The sequence below is a fragment of the Chiroxiphia lanceolata genome, chromosome 1 (assembly GCF_009829145.1).
Source record: "Chiroxiphia lanceolata isolate bChiLan1 chromosome 1, bChiLan1.pri, whole genome shotgun sequence".
NCBI lineage: Eukaryota > Metazoa > Chordata > Aves > Passeriformes > Pipridae > Chiroxiphia > Chiroxiphia lanceolata.
The window spans coordinates 148236722-148255333 of NC_045637.1; the positions used below are offsets into that span (position 1 = coordinate 148236722).

Sequence of the window (18612 nt, forward strand, 5' to 3'; positions counted from 1 at the left end):
TTATTATTTTTTTCTTAGTATGAAGAGTATTTCTTTAAGGGGGGCTAACAGGATGTCTGGTTTATGTTTTCCTGATCTACATTCCCAAACTGAAAAATGGATCATGATATACTGCTATAAACGCAACTACCTGGCTGGGTAATTGACTGTAAATTATCTTTCTGTGTCCTATATACTCAGAGAGATGGTTTAATGCAGTTTTAAGTCCAAATTCATAACTGGAATTAATAATGTATCTAGTGATACATACTTACTAAGGATCCAGCTCTTGTTTCTCGGTGTGATATAAAGAAATGTAACAGTGTCATGCTTGCCCAATAAGGACTGATGTGTTTGAAGGAGCCAAATCCACTCCTGTGCAGTCAAGCAACTATTCTTCCCTTTTTCAAGTGGTCAGCAAAATATGCACTCTTTCCACCAAGCTAAACTAAAAGCTTAAAACGAAGTAAAGTCAGACTGCAGAAGTGACTCTCCATCTTCAGACCCAATTTAGCTGCTGTGTTGAAGGCAAACAGCTGGTTTGTCCTCTAAACAGTATTTCAGCTGTGCTTTTAAATGTGTATTTTCTTCTAGAGGAGGAGAACAGGTCAATCATGGGACAGTGCAGGTCGGGGACCATCTCTGGGTGCCCCAGGAAAGTTATTTTGCTGGAACCAAACCCAATGTTTTGTGATCTAGTGTTTATCAAGCACTTGGTGGACTTGCATTTGTAATTTCTACAGTCCAAGCAAATAATTCATGCAGTGAGCATCAGTTCTGTGAGGGGAACAGATAGTTTTAATCCTAATACCATTCAGGGGCAGGCCTGGGCTTTGTGCAACATGACTAGATCTATCATGTTGCTGCCTTCCTCCTCTCCCAGGGAAAGAAGCTGTGCCACAACTGGATTCTGCAGTGGCCCTTTCACAGACTCAATCGGACAGAGGAAAACAGACCTCTCGGCTTCTCCACTCTTCCTGCAACTTCCCTTCAGCTGAGGTGCCATTCTGCTGTGCTGTGCTGAGAGATCTGCTCATTAAAGATAATCTTGGGCCTTGGTAATTAGGAGATCACGTACTACAACACTTCCGAATGGCAGCTCACACCAGGAGAAAATTGTTGTTACATCTGCATTTCTGTCTTGCTACTCCCACCTCTCACCTGGCACCACATGCTCTCTGCTAACAGAGCCAGAACAACACCATTGTCGTTACCATTTCTCCTTTTTGGGTTTATTATTCTGCCTTGCATAATTTTAAATCCCGCAAAAGCGCTGAAACATTCCTGATGCATGCCAAGCTTTCCTGGTTCACTGTTTGCCAGGTCAGCATCCAGTTCAAAGTATTCTCACTCACAAGGTCAAAATCAGATGCCCAAAATTCATAGGCCAGCTCTTAAACAAAAGGTGTCCCATAAGCAGCCTTGTGTTGTTCTTACTCCAACAACATAACATTTTAACTGGGTCATTCCCCAGAGAGAGTTTTAAAAGGATCCCGAGCTCCTGAGTGGCAGAAGTGAGTTTTTTGTTCATCTCAGTGTGCTCACTGGAGCCATACAAGCAGGATGACAACTTCTCCCACCGTGGCTCCAGGTCTAGTGTTTATCAGCAGTGCCCATGAGCCAGATCCACAGCTCCACTGACAGACCTGCTGAGATGGGGAAATTTACAGAGAAATTCCCAAATCTACTCCCTGCTCCATAGTGCTGGACAACAATCACATCAGTTTCCTGAACCTTCTCCTGACCCTTCCATCCCATCACTATTAAATATCCTCAGTAGTTGCTGAGAGATCCACAGTTGTATCAGATGTCAAATATTAGAGAAAAGAGTTGAGAAGCACAAAAGGATTCTAAAATACCTACATTTAGCCGGAAAATTATTTATCCAGGGTGTCGTCACACATGACATAATCTGGGCAAGATGTGCTACATCTTATAGGCTTTTAGACCCTTATCAAGAGCCCCCACACATACAGGCCTCAAGGCAATTCACAGGTTGTTGGGGAGAGAAGGGTAGAGAGGAGGGAGAGGAAAAAAAACAAGATAATTTTAAAGCACCATAATTAATCCTTTCCCTCCTTGTGTATTTATGCAACTTTGTGCTGTGCCTCCAAGGGGCAGCACAGCCTCAGCTATCACATCTGAAATCCTTCAGCTGCTGGGGATACAGCTCTCACCTCCTGTCCTATTCTCACCATTTCTAACCTGCTGGTGATATCCAGAATAATACACAACAGTCTAAAGGTTAGGTTGGGTCAGTTCAATAATCAAGTGAAGTTTAATTTTTAAAATGAGATACTGAATCTTTTAAGTCATCTCCATGCCTACAGTCTGAGGCAGAGACTAGAAAATCAAAATAAATGCAATAAATACAATGATCTCCAGATAATTCCCACCAAGTAAGATTTATTTCTATGTCTGTTTTCAGACTGTTGCCTTCAATTTTAAAAATACAATAGCATGAAAACATAATGTTTTGCTTTTAGGAGCTGTTTTTCTTCAGTTCTGTTTCTTACCAGTTTCTCAAATCTTTAATCTAGCTATCATGAAAGCCTCCTTTAAAAAATTGCTTTTGATGTAGTCTTATGCAGTAGCTACTGGTGGTTATTTTTTTCCCCTGCTATTGTTGTTAAATCAAATACAAGGCAATTATTCAACTTTGAGCAAAAGCAAAACTGATGTAGGAGGCAAATGCTTGTGAGTCATAAGTGCAAAAAGGATAGGGCTGAAGTGATTTGCTGCTGTTTTCTGGGATTTGCAAGGCAGGTAAGAGTCCATCAGCCCCTTCACAATCCAGAACAGAAGTAACAGTCTGACAGAGCCGGGGCAGCTTTAACAGCAGATGTTTGCCTCCTGCTCATAGGGTGCCCCATGGGTTGGAGAGGCTCCTGTTCCTGTCAAAATCACTCAGGACCAGTCCAGCCTTCCTGTACAGTGATTTGCACAGACACATCTCTCCAGCTGTGCATCCCTCATATGCGACCAAAACTGAAGGGGACTCGCCAGGGGTCTGTGCTGGAGGTGATCCCAGGGATATGATGAAAACAGCCAGATCTGGGGGTTTGCACAATGTTCTGCATTTTATTTGGTTTCTGGGGTCTAAGGTGATACTCTCACCTCAGTTTTGTGTCCTAGTTTCTCCCATCTCATCTAAAACCAGGTCAATAATTGTGCCTCAGTTTGCCTGTTTCTAAAAAGATGGCAATAATTCCTGTTCTACCAGGACATTATGGGAAATTTTATTAATTGGTGCTTGCAAAAGGCATTAAGATCAAGACAGAATAATTGCTTCAGTGTAGGTCATAATTAGACTTGTACCAAGAGATACATCTGAGCGTCATCTGTGAAGCTCATTTAATCTTATTCTCGCATTTTAGCTACGAGTGTGTGGGTGCTAAGGAAGGGAGCTGTTCTTACAAAGAAGGGAGCTGTTCTTACAAAGGCAACCACTGTATTTAGTATTTAGCACGAAGTTCAAGCACTTTGTTACACTGACACCCAAACAGCCCCTGCAAGGGATGTTAAACACGGTAGAGACCAGAGAACAGTTCATGCTGCAGTGAAGACAAGAAACAGACCTTGCAGTGGAGCAGGACAGAGCTGTCTGAAGGGAAAGCCAGCGAGGTCACCAGCAATCCCCGCCCTGGGAGGAGAGGCTCTCCTTGGCTGAGGGTCATCTCAGAGGCCAGCACTAATCTGATCAAAAAGGGGATTGTGAAAGCTTATCTGACTCAGACTGTAAAATCATGCTCTTGAATCCTAATAATTTCTACAGCAACCAGTTGTCACGTCATGAGGAATTACGAGCTAAAGTTGGGGGGGAAAGAACAAGTTGACACACTTTTGTGAATCCCAAATCCTGCCATAGGCAGAACTTTAAGACTTTCCTTTTAAAAAAAACAGTTATATTTCCATAGAGCGTGCTCTAAAAAGTACTTTGTGAAAAAGTAAGGTTCGTGTTTCTAAACGTGATACAAATGGGGATTATCCCATGAAGTATCCCAGAATTATGAAAAGATTTTGATAAAAATCAAAATTTATGCAGAAACTTTGGAGACAATTTCAAGAAGACATGTAACAGAATGATGGATTTTTGTACTCATAAAATCTTTTAAATGACATAATTTCCAAAAGAGAACCTTTTTTTCTTATTCTTTTCTGCAGTCTGCTCACTTTTCCACTGAATATTTTATGTAACAGCATTTTGAATTAAAATTCAAGTCAAAACCAGCACAAACACACCATCAAAGAACCGACCGCACACGCTAATCAAAAGTAAAATAGGATTTCATCTCACATTGCTTCTTTCTAATCAGGATGCTATTTGCATACTATATTTTTTTCCAGCAAATCATGCAGATTTCTGGCTGTTTGCAGCTCTCCTCTCGAATCCTGATGGAGAAAGTAGCTGCTCCAGCTCTACATAGTCTTACCACATGGTGGCAATGTAACCTCCACCTTCACTAAGGAGGTGAGTTGTCTCTGATTTCCTCCTTCATTACTTCTTATTCACTCTAATTATCATATTTGTAGGTGGCAATTACAGACTTCTGAGTTTTCTGCTTTCCATTTCCTCTATAAATTTAATAGAGGCTTGTTGGGTTTATTTTTCAAATAAACTCTGCAACATTTCTAAGGACATTAAACCCTGTAATATAAGAGTTTTTCTTTCAGTTAATGCAATATTTCATGTTTCTCTGATCTCTAATGAAGTTTTGAGGACCACTCTGGAATTATTCCCTTTTGCCAACAAGCATTTGCATGATCTTCTGTGTTAACTCTTTCTTTCCTAGACAGTACCTCTCCTCTTTAGTCTATGTTACTTTTCTTGCCTCATTGGAATTGGGAAAAAAAAGAGAAAAGTCTGAATTTATTTAAAACCAGCTTAAAAAGAATGCATGAAACACAAAAAAGAAAAATTAGGAATATATATATAACAACGACAACAGAAAACAGTAAAAGATTCTGCCTGTAAAGGAAATACAGATGCAGAAGAAAAGGTGATCCATGAGAGATCAGTCTTTTGTAAACCATAGTAAGGAATAAAATTGTAGTCTACATTTTAAATTATTGTGCTACAGAGAAAACTAAAAAAGAATAAAATCTATTTGTTACTACTTCAATTTGCAATCAGTATGTAGAGATAGTCTGGATCTAAAGTATGATGTAAACCTTTTTTCCTGCATTTTTCAGAAAGTGTTGATATTTCTCAGGCTGGAATATAACTATACCAGGTCTCAGTAGAAGGTATTTTTCTCTGTTACCCAGCCCAGGCACTACAGATTTAAGCCTTAATTGGTTATAGGCAAGAATACAGCACTATGTAAGTTAAAGAAAACACTCAAAAGGAAAAAAGTCTTGAAGTAAAACTCAAAAAAGTTTAAGAACATGTACATTTGTTAGGGGTATCAACTTCTGCTTAACTCTATAATTTTGATCTGAATCTAACATATAAATCAGGGTATTGTACATGCTAAATGAGATTGTAATTGTGAATTTTACACCTACTTTTCTGGTACATCTGTGTGAATTATGGGAAATATTATTCAGCTAATAGTTTGGAATTGAAGAACTCTGCCCAACAGACCACAGTGGTCACCCTTCCCTGTATAATCAGTATCAGGTGAGATGAAGAGTAAATCTTTTCTTGGTGTAGCTTACATCCATATACTCAATACAGCTGCAAGGCCATCTAGGGGACTTAGCTACATCCCAGGAAATTTTATGGATAAAAACACAGAGCACTTGATAGTTTGTTTTAGTACTATATGATGCTTCCACTCTCATTGAAATCTGAAAAAAAAAACATTTAAAAGTGAAAATACATCCCTTCAAAATCCATAACTAAGGAATTCACTAATAAGAAGTATTTAAAATTACTATAAAAAAATTACAATATTTATCTCTTAGTAGCATTTTGTGTTCCTGTGCTGTTTGATGTGACTCAAAACAACAGAATATTTTTTTCCAGTGCAGAGTGACACACGAGAACTTGGCAAATAGGGCACAACAAACTTTTAGTCATTAAAAATACAATACAAACAAACAAACAAAAACCTTCACAAAACAAACAAACAAGTAAACAAAAACAAAAAAAAAAAGGAAAGAAGAAAGATATTCTAATCATAATTTTCTTGTATGCAAACAGCAGCTTGTCAAGCTGGGAGCACAAGCTGGCTGCAAGTGTGATCATTCAGCACCGGGATGACAGGTGAACACAGAAATGACTGTGATCCTTTTAGAAGAAAAGAAATGGGAAGAATGGTAGTAAATCCAGCTCTGCATGGCTTGGCTGTGCTGTGGAACCAATTCTCAAAGTAGGAAACTCAGTTTGCAATGGAAAGAGTAGAAAGCAGGCAAAGAAGCTGGGCAACACATAAGTGGTTGGTGCTGCTCTTGCTGGAGGCTGCAGACCTGAGCAGATATCGCAACACAGGTTTATTCCTCACTCTTATCTCTGGTGCAGTATCTGGCCCTGCTCTGGTAGGCAATGAAACCTGGCTCGATACCTATCACCTCCTCTGCAGCCTCTCAGAAATCCCATTGGATGTGGGAAAAGGCTGCAGGGAGGCAGAGCAGGGTGAAAGGCAGAGCAACACCTGCTGTTATTTGCCAGGGATTTGAAGGAAAACATCTCCTACACGTTACAGTGTTGCTTGGTCGCTGCAGTCCTCGTCCTGGGGTGGACTGAAGGTTTCTGCCATCCTCCTGGATTCACTCCCTGCTGTGTCACACCGGCTGCTGTGCACATGTGTGTGGGGTTTGCAGGCACCTGGCATCCCCATCCCGGCACACAGCAGCCAGCACATCCCTGGCCACCTATATTTTACTACTTAACCATCCAAAAGCTTAAATATCATCTTTAAAATACGCTATTTCCCCCCACTTTTCTAATTACCATTAACTCCGTGGCAGTTTCCCCTTAGACCTGTACCCACTGAAGACTGGAAAGTAGCTGGTGCAGGAGCTACACCATATGGTAGTTACTTATAGCAACAACTAATTGAGTGTTGAGGGTGATATAGTCCCTGGATGCTTCATCTTCTAGAAAATGCTGGTATATCAACCGGATCACTTTAATGATGTGCTCTAGTTCTCCAGTTTTCCCGATCCAGAGCAAAATCCAGGTAGAATGACCTCCCTGTCTTGGTTGTTATCAACACTGCAGTCACCACTGGACTTCTTTGCCCCAGTTTGAAAAATGCCATGTGCTGCAACACCCAGGTCCCTCATGTTCCAAAGATCTGAGGTCCAGTGGAGAGCTGGTAGCTCAAAACACTGGCGGAAAAACAAGTCTTGTATTCCCAGTACCAGGATCTGAGCATGCTGGTTACCATGCCTCATGCAAGGCCAAGCACATGCAGCACAGACAGGAATGCTGAAGGTCTTTTTTCACATACAAGGTTTTAACCTCTTGCCTGTTCTGTTGAAACAGTGAACTTGAGCTCTGTGGGGGCATCCCTGGTCCCCAGTTAGCCCTTGGCAGTGATTCACCCTTTGTATTTCCCATGTCATAACTCCTCTGTCCTCCTAATCACAAGCCCACTTCGACCTCTGACTCCCTACAGCTGGCATAAGGATTTTAAGTTGTAGTTTTTTAACTGCACTTCAACTTGGTTCTTTGTTTTTTCAGCTTGGTTCCTTGGTTTTTGTTGTTTGAGTTTTTTGTTAGTTTGTTTGCTGCTTTTCTATTTTATCTTATTAATTTTTTTAATTACAGGAGCTGAAGTACACAAATCATAAGCTGACTTGTGTCATCATTTTGGATATTCTTTTGATTTCCCTGCTATTATACAACAACGGACAGGCCAACTGTGAGACTCACATATCTCAGCAGAATTTTCATCCCTTTCATGTAGCTTTCACTCATTCTAATTTGGAGAGAGTACATTCATTTTTTTCTTTTTTTTTTTATTTCTTAAGGCAGATACTCTTTATTCAGGCCAGGAAGCAGTGAGACAAAGAGGATAGCTATTTAAACAGCCAGTAGCTTTTCCACTGGCCCCCGAATTTCCATAAGCAAGGTTGTACCAAGGAAGAACCGCGCATCGAGGAAAAAAACTACAGAAAATTACTTTTTAGGTCAAACTGATGGGATTATGCACTAACATAAAATTTCTATGGCTATCTTTCAATTTCATTGTTTCTTTCTGTCCTTTTAATCACTTCTTGATTGCAGCACTTTAAAAACATGAAGCTTGCTTGTTTTCTTTAAAACATGTTTTTCAAATAAAAGTACTTGGACACTCCCAGAAAAAGAAAATGAGCAGTTTTCCTCAGGGGAATAATGAGGTACATATAAATGTATCATAATAGAGAGCTCCATTCCCTACACCCATCTTGTCCAAGCAGTTTATGTGTATTCACCCTGTTATATATAAAAACAGGTATTCTGTAAATTCTGAAGGGATATTCCAAGAGCTCTTACAGTGACTTTGTAATATCAGAGCCAAGATGTCTAACTGCAAAGATATCAGAAAAAGCCATCAAAACTGTATATATAATCATAAAACTTTAGATCTAGAAGCCCAAAGAAATTGTCTAATCCCTCCCTTGCACTGAAATAAGATTGATGTTTATCTCAACAAGCCATGACAAAAATCTGTCTAATTCACTCTCAAAAATCCCCCAGGACAAAGGTGCCTACAGTATCCCTGGGAAACATGCCCTAACAGCTATATTTCCACCCAATAATACTGTACATAGATTTGTACAAATTAATTCAATTCTTTTAATCTCACAACATTCTACAGCCTGGAAGACTCTTATGTATATCATAGGCCACAGGCTCAATTCTACCAACAAGGAAATGATGCATTTTTGTTTTACCCACAGTGAATCTGATCACCTAAATACATTCTCTGTGTTTTATCCTATCAAGCCACAGATATTATTCTACGGAGGAAAAGCACAGCTCTCAAATTTGACTGAATTGGAAAATAACATTCCTCTCTTAATTTTCTGAGAATAATATCAGTTTAAGATATTTCCTTTGAAACTCTGACAGTGGATATAAAGCATGAATATTACAGCAAGACCCTATCATTCAGCATCCTGGTGTGGATCCAGAGCATCACTATTAGCTTTCATGGAGTTATTCCAGACTTCAACTTAGCATGGCATAGGTCAAAATCTGTTCTGCAATATTTAAAGTGCTAGTATACTAATTGGTTATTAAAAATACCAGCATAATCAGAAAATGAGGACACAGATCTCCAATAGACAATTTAACCCAAGGCCACTGTAATGAAATTGGTGCAGAGAAACAGAACTCCTGTACAAGCAGAAAACCATAATAACTCTGTTACACAACTTATAAACCACCATTTTTTTGGGAAATATTTGACTCAAGTGATGCAACACCTATTTTGTGATACCTATCAGGCCTTCAGGGCAAACAAACCAACTTCACTCACTGAACACCTCTTAAGGGGCTGGCAGCTACTGGCTGACCAGTGACATCAGGGCTGACAACTGGCTTCCTTCCACTGCCCCAAGGAGATCACTGACCACAGTAAACAATATTCTGTTTTCCTTCCAAAAGCCATCCTGAAAACTGAATGATGGTGATCCAAAAATCAGAGGATGACAGGTGTTGGTTTTGGCCAGCAGCCTCCTTCCAAACAACCTTCTGCAGAAAGGGAAGGTTAAAGACTGGGCTAGAGCTGGCAAGGTTTCTCATGGTGCAGTGCTCGATTTTGAAGCCAGTCCAGGTAACAGCACATTTTAAAGTTTTCAGGAGCTTGCTGATTTCTAGGCAGGCATTCACAATGGGCATTGCAAATGGTTCAATTTTCCCTGACCTTTGCCTACTGAGAAGGGCCAGAAGCCTGTTCTGGTGATGCAATCCGTAATGTGAGCTTCCCTGGGACAGGGGAACCTCCACCAAAGCAAGAAGGTGAGGGAGCTTCTGCCAAACCTTTCATGACATTATCTGGTGAAATTTAAGACTCTCTTTTCCTCTGCTTTTACATGGAGAAGGCACAACAATGTTGCATCTATTTCATCTTCCTTGAAACAGAATTATGTACGGTGGAAATATCCACTTCAAACATATGGCTGAGGTGAAGAGCTGCTCTTCAGTCTTTCTTTAACTGCAACTAAACTGGGCAGATTTTATGCCCATTTGGTATAAATCAGCACGCACACAAGGTGCACGAAAACATAGTCACCTTCAACAGGCAGCTGAATAATGGCTAACTGGGACTTGTACAGCCCCAGGAGCCACACAGGAGCTGCATACACTGAATGGGCAACAGTGAATGACGTCCAATATGCAAAAGAGAGAAAAACTTGCTATTTTAGTATGGTGACAATGTCACTGAAGCACCACACGGTTTTTGCTACCTCGCCTGAACAAGCACACAAATGAGAGAACAAATTCCATGCGGCTTCCCCAAACCCCCTGAAAAACATCAGCATGCACTTGAGGGCAAACTAAGGGCTGTTAGCTTTGAAGTGCATTTGTGGCCCTATCTGATGCCATTTCCCATTTCCAAATGTTTCCCATATTCCCTTCACCCCATAGCAGCTGTGTAGAATTGCAAAATTATCCATGTCTATGAAATATTTTCTTTGTGACTCATAATGTGAAAGTTCTTAAAAGTAAATCAAAATCTATAATCTCTGTCCCAATGATTCTTCACATATCTTGCCAAAAAGGAATCTTTCATAGTCCCATTAGGGCTGGTGCCTTTAGCTGTCTGGAGCACTGGCTTTTGCATGGAAAGAGATTTATTTATCCAGAGTATCTTAAAAAATGCAGTGATGACTCAGTCTAATTCTTCATCTCAACCTCCCCCAACAGGTCTTGGAGCTACTAATTATTGGGAAAGGTTAACCCTGACTGTGAAATACTAGGATATGTCTCCTCCCTCTCTGGTGGCACTGAACAGGAACTTTAGGACATACTTGCTTTCAGACTAATTATGAATGTCCCTTTTCAAATCCAGGCGTAATTTGATCATCAAAGTTCCTGTTTCCAAGCAGAAACAGCATTCTCATATTATACAATGAAAAATTGAGCACACCACCAAATTAGTTAAGGCATTGCTGCAGCAGAATTACTGAGCATTTTCCCAGCACTGAGACTTCTTCCAGAGTCTCAGAATTAATACTTCTAAACTTAAGACATATGTCTACTTAACTTGCATGAAATACTATAAGCATAAAAGGTACTGCTCAAAATAACTGATATTTGATTTGGCAGCTCCTACCAGGTGCTGCTCTTCTGAGACCAGTCATACATGCTCTAAATATACCCTCTGATATTTTTTGTGAGATGCTGATTAAATTATGGAAAAGATTTTTCTTTATTACTGTGTTCTCTTTCCTCTCTTTATAAAGTCTAGGAAAGGAACAGAAGCACTATTAGCATGAATCAGCCAGGAGCTTTGGACGTGTAGTTCCCATAAGCTCAGAGAGAGTTTCAGGGAAACTTACGTGAGGGGAAATTGGGACCCTTTACTACATCTTGCAGCAAAAAATTCTGCAGTTTCATTGTCTTGATGACGATGACATCCTGGCCTCTCCCACCAGGTGTCACTGCGAAGTCACGTTAGAGGATCTGTGGGTGATCACGCAAGACGCAGGCAAAACGAAGATTAATAAGGCACACGAATCATCTCCGAAAAAAAAGAGTCTTTTTTCCCCTCCTCCTCTTGATTCCTAGCCAAAAATAAAGCACAGCAATGCCGATGTGCATTAAGCTCAACAAAGCAGATATCAGTTTTGAGTGATGGTTGCGTGTAGCTCATCTTGTGTAAGAGTTTTAAACGTGTGTCATGAGAGCTGGGGCTGAGGTTTCATTGCCAGATGTTGTTCCCTCTGACATGAGGATGAGGAAATGTCCAGATGAGACGTCACAGCCATGGTGTCAGGACTAAGCCTGGAATGGGGATGCTCTCTTTGAGATGATCTTTAGATTTAGAGACTTCCAGGACAAACCCTTTTGATCCTCTGGCGGTGACATGAGATGAGGGAGTAACTCACATGCAGTTCTTACTTTTACAACCAAAGTCCCTAAAACCCCAAAATGTGTCCCACAGACCCAACTGCAAAATAGTTTCTAAGTTTTTCTAGTTTCTACTCCTACAACTGTGGGCACATGCAGCAAAACGCACGGAAAGCCCCTGTTCCACACTTTATGGGTGGAATAGGACAATCTATAGGTGAAAATCCTTCCTTCCCCTCCCACCAGTGGCAGCAGCACACACCACTGTGCCACATGATGCTCCTCCATGATTTCCAAGCACACACTTAGCAGTGGAGCATAATTCCAGAAGTTATCTACCTATATTTGTGAACACACATTTGCTCAAAGGAGATCACACCGGGACTTTAAAGCAGTGCATCCCATAGAAGGTCCCTGTCCTACTAACAGGACACTGAATTACTCTGCTGGGGTGTTCCTGGTCTGGAAGTAACGTGCCAGTATGGAGGGAAGTCCTCCTGCCCCATTCCCCAGGCTTCAGCATCACACAATCCTAAGCTTAATGAGCTTCCAAACTGCAACACAGGGACATCTCAGCCTTCTCTTTGTCACTTAACAGGACCACAGAGGTGACTTCTGCCAGACTACCTTGCTGCCACCCTTCCTCACAATATCTGAACAGCCTCTCTAAGTGCTTGGTGGCAAATGAAGACACTTTAATTACACCAGGACAGAATTCAATCCTGTGGAAGAGTGTCCCAATTAAGTGTTTAAATGAAATGAGTTTTACCTGCACTTTACTTTTTAAATGTACACTAGTTTTAAAAAAATACTATTGTTATAAAGAACATATAAATACTCTTATCCTATTGCTTTGGAAGTACTTTTTGCTATACCAGCACCTGTTTTAAAATTATCTTTAAGATTCATTTTTGCTGAAACATATTCTCAAACCAACAATGATCATACAGCAAACTGAAATATAAACCACTCCTTGCTGCTGCTATGCATTTAAATGTGTAGCTGATTTCAGCTGCAGAACTTTAAACTCTCTTTTATAGGATATTACTCCATTTTAGTGTAAGCATCTATCAGGCACAGCTCTGAAAATGTTCAGTCAGACTGTGAAAACATTGTCAATGCTTATTTTAGTAATAAAACCCATGTTTAATCTATGCTTTCATGTTACAGTAATCTATGTATCAATCTATAACCTTCCAGCTAAATGCACTAAGTAGATTAAGCTCTGATTGATTTGAAATGTTTTTCACTATATTATCAAAAGTCTACAGATCAGCATAAATACCTCGAAGAAATTTTTTCCCCTTTGGCAGACTTACAAAAGCAGAGCTTAACTTGAATTGAAATGAACTTCTGCATTTTTCCAGGGCAGAAAACCTGTCACTTCTACTCTAGATCTGCTCTGCTTCTGGACTTAGTAAAAACCTGTGATTAGTAGTACAGTGCATCTATTCTGTTGTGACAAAAGCAATGACAAAAGCAAAAGTTATGAAGAAAAGTGTCCCCTCCAGGTCTACCTTTCATATGAAGTGTAGAATGAGTAGAAGGAGGAGAAGGAGTTACCCCAAAGGGTGTCACTGCTGGGATTGCCATTTGCAGAGTGCAGTGTGAAGACAGTTCACAGAAAGGGGAGGGTGGATTGTTGTCGATGTGCTCCTGCTACGTACAACAAAAGACATTCAAAATCAGCTTCCACAAATAGAAAACACCAAGTTTTGTTATTTTCTGTGCTGTATTCAGGGAAAGCAAGAAGCAGGCTGTGAGCTGTCACAGTAACCAAGCGGGTGCTGCGAGGAGGCTCGGCTGTCGCTGCCAGGGGTCACCAACTTCAGCAGCAAAAAGAGCACGTGAGGAAGAGGAGTGCGCTGAACTCTCTGTGATCCCGCTTCTCGCAGCTCCTTAGCAGACTATCTGCTGTAGATGCCTGCACAGATGGAATGAGATTTCTACATACGCTCAGCATCCATCCCGGTGGCTCGCTGAGACGACAGCAGTGCAAATGAACACGGGCCTGAGCATCCCACCCAGCTCCGTCAGGGAGGTGGGGAAGGCACGTCTACAAACGGCAGCGTGAGAAGAGGAAAAAGAGCCCTGAGGTGGCACATTCAAGTCTTTGCCCAGTTTTCAAGCATTTCGAGTCAGGTAGGTATGGATTGAAAATGTTGCTCCAGTTTATCCCGCTGAAGAGGTGGTGCCCGAAAAAAGAAGAAAATTTGGAAAAACAAAGGCACTGGTAACAGTGTGTTGGCAGAGCATCCCAGCTTCTGCCAGGGCAAAGCTTCAGCCTCACTGACAATGACACCTGAATTCCCATGGACTCCGATGGGGAGGTGTCCCTCATCTCTCAGTGGTCCTTATCCATTTACCACCATGCAATACCCAACTTCTTCTGGGATCCTGCTCCATCCATCCACGCGTGTAGACAGCTGGTATCTGAACGTGGTAGATCCATCTGAACGTGGTAGATCCATCCGAACATGGTAGATCCATCTAAACGTGGTAGACACTGTTGCCCCTCAGCTTTTTTCAAGCATCTGCCACAAGTCCTCAGCCCCAATGCTGGTCCCAGCCTTACCTCCATGAAGTTTGCACAAGTGATGTGGTGCAAGAGAAGGAGCTCAGCTCACACCGTTCAGCTCTGGATTTGATTTTGGATTCTGCACCTCACTACTTGGGAACGTTTATATGTTGGGTTTTCCTGTAGGACCTTCTACGCCTTGCTTGTGAAGTAAGAGAATTATTTAGTTCAATATAAACTGTATTTGGACACAAACTGACATTTCCAAAGGGATGGTATCTCTTAATTCCTTCAAAACATGCTCCCAGTGAATAGCAGGCTCAGTGGTTCTAATCTGCTCGTGCCTCACAGAGAGGTTACAGAACCTGGCTTGGGATAACCAGACTCTGTTTGATCATACATTCATTTCTTACCCTGGTACATTAACATAAAGTTTACAAGCAAGTTCATTATAAAGGACAAACGTGAAAGTCAATGTCAGCCAAGAAATTGCCTGAGCAATCTCATAATTGAATAAAAATGTGTGTCAGCAAAACCAGTGCCATCATGGGCTTGCCGGAGTGCTTGGAGTTCACGGGCTTGACAAACTCCTCTCAGCGTGGTGCTGTGTGTGAGACTCTACAAGAAAACCTTATGTACTAAATGATGTTTATCAGCAAGATGTGGGTGGTAGTAGTAGGTACATTTGACCTACAGAGTGAAACAGGCCTGCCCACAACTGCTGCAGCAAATTAATACATAAAGAAAAAAGTGAAAGGAAATTAGCATTCTGTAACTTCTTAGCCACTCCTCTGGTGTCCTTCACAAGGAAAAAATTTACTTGCAAATATTCTGTGGTACAGTGTAAAGACACATTTAAATATCAAATGTAATAAACTGCTATCAGATTTTTCCACTGATGTGTTTGATGAATTTATACACTGATTTATGGAAACAGCTTCTTAGAGAGTGGCAAATAAAGTAATTTATTTTAATTCCATAATTTTTGAGTTAGATGTTCTCAGCATAGCTGTGATACAGAGTAATTTAAGGAGCGATTCATATTCTTACACCAATTAATGGCAACTGGCACCTTGCAACCTATTCTGTTCTATTAAGCCTCAAGAAAACTGGGAGCAGTCAACAGGACAGAGTTAATAGATGTGTCTGGAAACTTTCTCTCTGTAGAGGTAAAAAAACCTTGGAACTATGATGGGAGCTGTAGGAGAAAGTGTGACTTTAGAGGGAAACTGTGTCACAGGAAAGAGACAGGTCCAAAAACCAGGATCCTTGTGAGAAGGAACTGCTCTCAGCATTAGATAGCAACAGAGAGGGATGCATGTTGTCTGCCTGCTATATTTATATGTATATATTAAAATTTTAATTCTGATACCGTATTAGCTTAAAAGCCCAGAAGAACTGGGGATAGCATGGATACTTTCCTAAGCCAGGGAGAAGGTGAGATCACTTTGCAAGCAGCTGCTCACAGACACCTAAATGGCTATTTGCCAGCTGAAAGGATCAAAGCAGTGCTTCAGAGATGACCCTCTACCCTGTCAGGCTCATTTTCAAGGGAAAGAAGCCAATTACTGGGAGAACCTCTTTGATTTTAGAAATTTTTTTTTTAGGTAGCAAGATTTGGGCAGCTTCCAGGGCCCACCTAGCACTGTGGAAAACAGATAATCAAGTACAATTGTTTTCTTGCTTCTTCCTTTAAAATAAAACCCCTTCCCCTCTCCATTTCTGTCCTTTTTGTGATTTGAAAACTGGTACATCTATAAGTGATTGCAGGGGCCATTAAATAATGAAGCAGTTCTGTTCATTAAAGCTCAGTGATTTATTACCTTTGGACTAAGGGAAAGAAAACAGCCTGAAAACAGAATTCTTACATCATTTCACATTATTTCCAGTCCAGCACATCAGGCAACTGTTAGAATAGCAGATTTTCAGCTCCGTGCTCCACCAGTCCCCAGAAGTGCAATGCTGGATGTCTAATCCAGCCAATTCTGTAAATCTAGAGTGTAACTCAAACTCATGACTAACTACTGCCCTAAATGTTGTGTCCTACCTTCGTACAGCCAGTCGCTGAGCCCATTGAAAATAACACCTTCCTTTCCTGTGGAGACCACTCGGATGGCTTGTTTCCCCACATGAGCACAGTAATAGATGTTATTCTCAAAGATAAATATCTGATTTGAAGGGAAAAAAGAAAAAGAGAACAGCATTAAGCAGTGGCTCCATTATAAAATGTTGCATTTTGCTTTTACAATAATCGGTAGCACAAAATCACATTTCACATTTTTAGAGTGTCTTTTGTCCAAAAAAAAGGATTTCCACAACTTGCTTCCAATGCCATCAGCTAATAGAAAGATGCTATTTTACAACAAACTGAAGCCTTGGTGCTTTGATACAAGTTTTATGTTTCTCACTCCTGTCTTTGTTTCAGAAATTGAACAGTGCAGTTAGAGGGCATGACATGAAGAATGCCGACACTCAGGATTTTGAAAAAGTGGTCTAGGACACAGTAGCAGTTTGCAGAGCTGATGCTGATGCTACGTGGTGACTGCACTGGTCACTGAAAATGGCTCCTTGCTTTTTTCCAGCTGCTCCTGCTTCCTTAAAACACAGCTGGCAATCTTTTAGATAAATCTGAATCTTGTTTTTAATGCAGATCCAATGAGACAACATTTGCTATTGAATAGGGATAGTCTATGTGACTGTACCATATTGGCCAACCAAACATGAAGAGGCTGGTGTTTCATCTGGGGAGCAGGAGTTTATGCTCCAAGGACACAAAGGGGTGTGCTAGACCTCCCACCCTTCCCCAGTTCCCAGGTCCCCTTCCTCCAGGAGCCAGGGTAGGTGGGACAAAGGCCATGGGGTCTCACCTCCCTGCCAGCATGGATGCAGCTGCCAATAACCTCCACCCCATATTTGGAAACCTCCTCCCTCATGTTGCAAGGATCTAGTGTATTCAGGTTGCTGAAAGATTACATGATCAAAATGTCATGGGACCTCCCAGCTCCTTGGGAAGCCAAGGGCAGGCTCACGCTAAGGACTGCCATCGGCTACCTCTGCCTGCCTCTGCAAACACCTTCTCACAAAGCTGGTGCTGTCTGAGGGAAAGCAAATACATCTTGGAGAAGAATTAAGAAATATAAAATTCTTATCAATCATAAAATTTAAATTCAAGATCATCAGGAAGGTAATCTAACATAAGACTCCTAAATAAGCCCTCCGTTCTCTTTTAAAGAAAATTTTTTCAGTCATTAGATCTACTGCTCTAAGAATGCTCCCATGAGTCAGGCTCTTCATTTAGGTGTTTAAATGCTGATCAGTGCTTTAGCCAGTCATTACATAAAAATATTTTTCCACAGTATCAGTCTTTATAATGTGGTTAAATGCTTTGTTCTGTGTTTTGCTGTCACCAATGACACACTGCATCCTGCTCTTAGTAGAATCATAGAATCACAGAATCATTTAGGTTGGAAAAGACCATTAAGGTCTTTGAGGTCCCCTCCAACATAAACTATTTTATGATTTTGCAATTCTATCATCATTGAGTCCAACTGTTAACCCAGCACTCCCAAGCCCACCACTAAACCATGTCCCTCAGTGCCACATCTACACGTCCTTTAAATACCTCCAGGGGTGGTGACTCCACCACTGCCACAGGCAGCCTGTTGAAATGCTTGAAAATCCTTTCAGCAAAGGAAGGGTTCCTAATATCCAGTATAAACCACCCCAGCACAACTTGAGGCCTTGTCCCCTTGTCTTATCACATGTTACTTGGGAGAAGAGACTGACCCCCACCTGGCTACAGCCTCCTTTCAGGCAGTAGAGAAGTTTCTCTTCAGCTTCCTTTTCTCCAGGGTAAACAATACCAGCTCCCTCTGCTGTTCCTCATAAGATTAGAGCTCCAGACCCTCCACCAGCTCTGTTGCCCTTCTCTGGACACGCCCCAGCACCTCAATGTCTTTCTTGTAGTGAGGGACCCAAAACTGAACACAAAATTTGAGGTGCAGCCTCACCAGTGCTGAGTACAGAGGGACAACCATTTCCCTTGTCCTGCTGACCACACTATTTTTTGATCCAGGTCAGGATGCCATTGGCCTTCTTGGCCACCTGGGCACACCCTGGCTGATGTTCAGCCAATGTCAACCAGCTCCCCCAGGTCCTTTCC

The 18612-nt window shown here is 41.3% G+C and overlaps 1 protein-coding gene across 6 annotated transcripts in view; it reads right to left on the reverse strand.

The window, feature by feature from the left end:
- Positions 1-18612, reverse strand: part of DPP6 (dipeptidyl peptidase like 6) — a 550202-nt gene that overhangs the window by 68063 nt on the left and 463527 nt on the right. For all 6 annotated transcript variants that reach the window (XM_032687013.1, XM_032687020.1, XM_032686996.1 and 3 more), the window contains exon 8: positions 16498-16618. In XM_032687013.1, the coding sequence (XP_032542904.1) occupies positions 16498-16618 (121 nt within the window). The remainder of the gene's footprint in view (positions 1-16497; positions 16619-18612) is intronic.